The sequence below is a fragment of the Ammospiza caudacuta genome, chromosome 4 (assembly GCF_027887145.1).
Source record: "Ammospiza caudacuta isolate bAmmCau1 chromosome 4, bAmmCau1.pri, whole genome shotgun sequence".
Lineage (NCBI taxonomy): Eukaryota > Metazoa > Chordata > Aves > Passeriformes > Passerellidae > Ammospiza > Ammospiza caudacuta.
In genome coordinates this window covers 45,931,269-45,936,955 of record NC_080596.1, presented here as the reverse complement: position 1 = coordinate 45,936,955, position 5,687 = coordinate 45,931,269, and the positions used below count along the sequence as shown (strand labels likewise).

The 5,687-nt window shown below is 64.1% G+C and overlaps 1 protein-coding gene across 2 annotated transcripts; it reads right to left on the bottom strand.

The window, feature by feature from the left end:
- Nucleotides 1-877: 877 nt before the first annotated feature.
- HELT (helt bHLH transcription factor) lies at nt 878-2,236 on the bottom strand. Of its 2 annotated transcripts, none has more exons than XM_058804269.1 (4): nt 2,210-2,236; nt 1,734-1,838; nt 1,493-1,589; nt 878-1,374 (listed from the first exon to the last, which is right to left on the bottom strand). In XM_058804269.1, the coding sequence occupies exons 1-4, from the start codon at nt 2,234-2,236 to the stop codon at nt 878-880; spliced, it is 726 nt and encodes a 241-aa protein (XP_058660252.1). The 2 variants fall into 2 exon arrangements, with proteins under 2 accessions (XP_058660252.1, XP_058660253.1); XM_058804270.1 differs by having other exon boundaries at nt 878-1,371.
- Between the last annotated feature and the right edge of the window lie 3,451 nt (nt 2,237-5,687).

The following is a 5,687-nucleotide window of genomic DNA, read 5'->3' as shown; positions in this document are numbered from 1 at the left end:
CCCTCGACGGCTCTGGCCCCGCCGGGCATGGCCGGGCTGCCCGATTTCCAGGGGCTATGGAACACCCGGGACGCTCGGTTCAGGCGGGGCTGGAATTGCCCCGGCGGGAGGGAGCCGTGCGCGGCTCCGCGCCAGCGGCGAGGCTGGAGGGACTCGCTCCCGGAGCTTCCATTGGTTTTATTCTCAGCGCCTGCCCTCCCCGCCCCGTCCTGTGCCTTCACCATTATTCATCCTCCTCTGAACGAGCTGCGCCGCAGAGAAATTCTCTGACAGAGCACACGGGAGATGCGGTTCGGACACGTGCCCCTGGAGCACCCCTCCACGGGCGCGTGGGAGGGCAGCACCCGCAGGGCTTGCGGGCGAGGGCGGCATCCGCCACCTCCGGCGTACGCCGGGGCTCCCTCCCAGCCCCCGGTGACGGCCTGCGAGCAGAGGCCGGGCGGCACCGACACCCCGCCCGTCACGTCCTGCCCCGCCTGTCCGGAGCGCCGGCCACGGCCGGTGCGTGCAGCAAGCTCCCGGGCCCTCGCTGACCACGTCTCGCTCGTCTCTTTGCCCTGGTGGCTACGTGGGGAGACTCCCACCGCCACCCGAGGAAGCTCCCTCACGGAAACAAAAAGCAGCGGCGGGTATAAACTTTTATTCCAAGGCATCACTTGTACAGGCACTGGACCCCGAGGTGGGAAGACGAGCGGGTGGGGGCAGCTTCAGGCCCTCGGAGAGGGCGGGCGGGGGCAGATCTGGGCCCCCGGGGGCTCCTCCTCGCCATCCGGGACCCCTGCGCATCTCCCTGCCCCCGGCAGCCTCCCCGTGCGCCCGGGTGTAACCCGCAGTGTCCGCGGTCATAAATAGGTGTTCTTTCAGGCGGGACGAGTCTCTATAGCATGGAGGGGTGCTGGCCCGGGGGCAGCCCGAACGCGTTGGGGTGGGAATGGCCGAGGAGGTTGAGGTAGTGGCGGTCCAGCCCCTGCACGGATGAGAGGAAAGTGCTGCGCTGCTGGCCGGGGCTGGCGAGGGGTACGGCGGCGCTGGGCAAGTGGTAGGGCAGGGAGGGGTTGCGGGCGGCGCCGTGCCAGGGGAATGGCCCCCCCGAGGGCGGCTGGAGCACGCCCTCGGCGGGACTGTGGACGTGCCCGGGGCACTCGGGCCCAGGATGCAGCGGGTAGGAAAAGTCCGGCTCCGGGAGGGAGCCCAGGGACGTGAAGAGAGGCTCCGTAACGAAGCGTGCTTTGGACTGGAGAAAGGCCAGGATGCGGGCGTACTTGGTGTCTTTGGTCTCCATCCTCTCCACCGTTGTCAGGTAGTGGACCAGGTTCTTCATGCACTCGTGGTAGCCATAGTGGAAATAATTGGCGAACTCGGAGAGCAGCTCTGCTGGAAAGGAAAGGGAAGGGAATCGAGCTCCTCAGGGTCGGGAGAGGAGGGGGGAAAGCCGCCTCCACGCCACGGGTGACCCGGCGGGGGCCGCGGGAGGTCGCTCCCGCCCACCTACCCTTCTCCCGGCTGCGGGGAAAGTCCGCCGAGTGCAGGGCCCGCAGGTACTGCACCGTCATCTCCAGGATCTCCGCTTTCTCCAGCTTCCCCGAGCTCTGCAACGGGCAGGGCAGGTGGGCATCACCTCTCCCCTGAGACTGCTCTGCGTTCCACTGGGCCGCCCCCTAGCCCCGCCGTATGGGGGGATATCGCGGCGCACCGGGGAGAAAAGGGCGTAGGGGCTGCTCCCCCCCGCCTACCTGCTTGGCCAGAGCCATGGGCACCGTCTTCCCCAGCTCGGTGAGGCAGCGGTTGATGCGGTCCCTCCTCCGCTTCTCAATCACTTTGTGGGACACCGGCGTCCTCTGCAAAACATATGGGGCGCGTTAGTGGGGGAAGAGAAAACAGACGGATCCAGTCTCGCTGTGACAGCTGCCCCCGGCCCCGGTCTCGACCCCTCCAGGGAAGGCAGTCCCCAGCCCCGCTCCGAGCAGCGGTGCCGGGCGCGACGCGTTCTCGGGGAGGATGATGATGCTCCGGTGGCCAGTCCTCTCCGCGCGGCCCTGGTGGCTCCCCGACTGCGCGGACGGCCCTGGCAGGGCAGCCTGTTTTTGTGAGGGGGCTGTGGTTGTTTTTTGTGGGGGGGCTTTTCAAAGGGAAAGGCGGCGAAGGGCTCTGGGCTAGGCCGGCTTGGCGGCCCCGCAGACCCGTGCGCGCAAGGCGGGCGACGACTCACCCTCCGCTCCTTGAGCTTGGAGGCCATGGTGGGGTCTGCATCCCCTCTCTCTCCGGCCCCCTTATAAAGCCATCACTACTTGGGGGGGACCCCGGGGGGCCTCCACGGGCCCGCTGATCCCATAGGATTACGGGAGAGCGGCGCCGAGGGAGTGTATGCATTAAAGATCAGGGTGGAAGGGGGCGAGGGGATGAGGGGCTTTTTTCTTCTCTCTTCTTCCTTTCCCCCCCTCCTCGCCCCCGTCCACGCAGCCGGGGGCGGCCCAGCTGTGTCGCCCCACGTGGACCTCGGGGACACACGTGACTGTCCCACAATAGCGGCGGGGATGGGGCCGGGGATGCGGCGAGCGGGGCGCAGGACGCGGTATCGCGCCCTGCGCCCCGCTCGCCACATCCCCGGCCCCGTCCCCGCCGCCAGCCTTCAAATCCCCGGCACCCCCTACCCCTCCCCTTAGCCCCGGAGCTGACTGCATTTTAAAGCCTGTCCAGAGTCATTAAAGTAATTAAGTAAGCCCTTAATAGGCTGTTCCGCCCAGTTCAAGGGAGAACCCTTGGAGACGGAGTGGCCCCGTTTGTTCTCAGGCTTTTCTCACACGACTTGGTGACACGTCCATCTTTATAAGAGGTGGCAGCGAGGATTTTTTTGTTTACACCGCTTTATGCGCCGGGGACACCCCGGCAGGTGTGGGACCGGGGGGCTGGCACACGATATCCCCCCCCCATCATCCCCCCCTTTTCTTTTTCCGTCGGCCCGGGGAGGCTTTCGCCAGCCTTTGGCACACGACGCTCCTTTTTTGTGTGGTGTGCGCGTCTGTGCGTTGTTGTTTTACCCCCCCTGCTCTCCCCCTCTCCTTTGGAGAGGCTCAATTTGTAGCCTATTATCCTATAGGAAAATGTCCCATTGAAAAGTATGAATAGTTTCATTGGGCCTAAATTTTAATAATGCGGGTCAAAGAAAAGAGGGGCAAATAAAGAGGGGATCGCAGCTGGTCCGAGAGTGCATTATTCGGTGTCACCTGCGAGCGGGATCGCCGACAGACCCCCTATTCATTTGCCTAATTTTGGTCAATTTAACAAACTTCAGGAGAAATTATTGTGGCATTGTTAAGGAGGGTAAAGCTTTCTGATCGAATTAACAGCATGTTTTGATCCGGTAAATGTCATTAAAAAGAAAGAAACAATCGCGTTTAAAGGGGGGCTCCGAGTTAAACGCGCCAAGTGGAGACGCCGGAGCGCAAAGCTCACAAAGGGAGCAAGTAACTGCCACAGGGGAACTTTTGTACGCTCACATTGCTGAGGTTTTTTACACAAAAAGGCATTATTTCATACTTGAATACGTTTAATCCAACAATTGTCTATTTTCTGCAAACATATTTTCACAGCATTGTTAGCTTTCCTCTCCGCGGCCCTCCGCCCGGGCAGCCGCGCTCCTCGCCTGGCGAGCGCACCGAGCCCCCGGCCCGCCCCGCACAGCTCCGCACCGCCCCGCACCGCCCCCGCCGGGGCCGCCCCGCCGCGCCGGGGGGGCCGCCCGCCCCCGCCGCCCGCCGCCCCCCCGACAGCGCGGCAGCGGGCGCGGCCCCCCCGGGCCTCTCCACGGCCGGCGGTGCGCCTCCGAACCCGGCACGGACCGCGGGGCCGCCCGCCCGTCTAACCCCCCCCGGCTCCGCCACAGCCCCCGGGCCCGGCTCTGCCGCGGGGCTCCACCACCCCCGAGGGGAGGGAAAAGCCGAGAGCGACCGGGCCTGCGGCGGGGCCGCCCGGAGCCTGGCTGTGCCCTCACGGGCGACGCCACCGAGCCCCGGGCAGGGCTGCGGTAAACAGCCATATCCCCGCCATGTGAGCTCGGGCAGTTGTTCTCTCGGAAACTCCCACGTCCTCTCCCGTATTCCGCGTTTTTCCACCCTTTTCCCTTTGCGATTTAAAATGGGGAAACCATCCCTGCCACATGTGCCCGGGTGAGCACGGCGGGTGGCACCGCCGCTCTCGTCTGTTCGTTTCCCCAGAAGCGGCCGGAGGATAGGCGAGGTGCCGGCCCTCGCCCCACTGTCCCGGGATGGTTCCCACCTCTACGGGCCGGTCGAGAGCGCCGAACGACTCGGCGGGAGGAGGCGGTGGTGGCCCCGGGGCGCATCTACCCCGGTCGGCGGGACGGAGCGGGCAAGGCCGGCTGCCCGCCTGGGCACCCCTGCGTGCCGTGCCGCCGGCCGCATTATTCTTCCAGGAGTCTTGTAGGTTTCAGTATATTCATTCTCGTACAATGGGATTAAACACTAACCGTTATCATCCAAATTAACTAAGTTCTGAATAGCAAATGAGGGGGCTTTTATTTTTTTTCCTCCTCTTTTTGCTGCACTGGCGGAGATGGAGTTGATCCTCTTACTGTCTGTGTTAACCGCCAGCTGCAGGCACCTGCAAGGCAACTTCTTACACGAGGGAAATTGTTTATTTGCTCGCTGGCTGTTCCCCTCGTTGGTTCCCCCGCGGGCCGGGCTGCCCGGGTCAGCGGTGGGGGGCGCGGGGTGGCCGTGGCATCCCCGTGTGTACCGAGGCCTCGTCCTCGGAGGGCTTCGGCGGAGCTGAGGCCAGAGAGAGATCACCCGACGCTGCTGCTGTCGGACTGCCACCCTTGTAGGGAAGCCAGGAGAAGAGAATACTCAGCTTTGAGTATTTTTTATTTTTTAGTTTCCCTCGAGCGACTGTTGGCTCTCCTTGCGGGACGCGCGTGCACGGCTCTTTGGCAACCCACGGCAGACACCCGCGTCCCCATCACCCTCCGGCGGTTGTCGCCTGTCGCCCAGGAGCCCCGGGGGCCGCAGCCCTCTCCCCAGGCAAGGGGCTGGCCGGCGGCCGGGGCGCAAAGCCCTGCCCGCTACGCGCGGAGCGGGAGGAGCTCGCCCTCGCCCCGGAGGCTGCAGGAGGATGGGCGGCAGGGCCAGCACTGCCCCGGAGGCTGCAGAAGGATGGGCGGCCGGGCCAGCACTGCCTGCCTCGCCCTGCAACTCTCTCCCCCTCCCCGCGGCCGGCCCGGGGGTTCCCGCCTGGAGGGGCTGCGCCCCGAGGGAGCGGCCCGGCTCAGCCCCCCGGTTCGCTGCCGAGGTGCGCAAGGGTGCCGCGTCTCAGCGGCGTGTGGCCCCTGTGCCGTGGGCACTGGCGCTGCCGACATCTGCCAGACATGGGCTCTGACAGGGAGGTGGAGATCCTCTGGAAGTCGTCAAGCTGCTTTGAATTGGCATCTAGGTTTGCCTTTTTGTGAAAACAGATCGTCTTCCCTCTGTTTCTTCACCCTCTCTTTTCTTTTTTGATTCCTATGTAATGTTGAGGTTACCTGCAATTACTTCACCAAGTAATCAAAACTGTGGACATTAGGTTTGACAATAATTGTCGCTGTGTGCAAGCAAGAAATCAGATAACCAGTCTCCCATGGAAAGAGCTGTCCATGCAACTGGTGAATCAAGTGCAAAGTCCTTGTTTGGCTA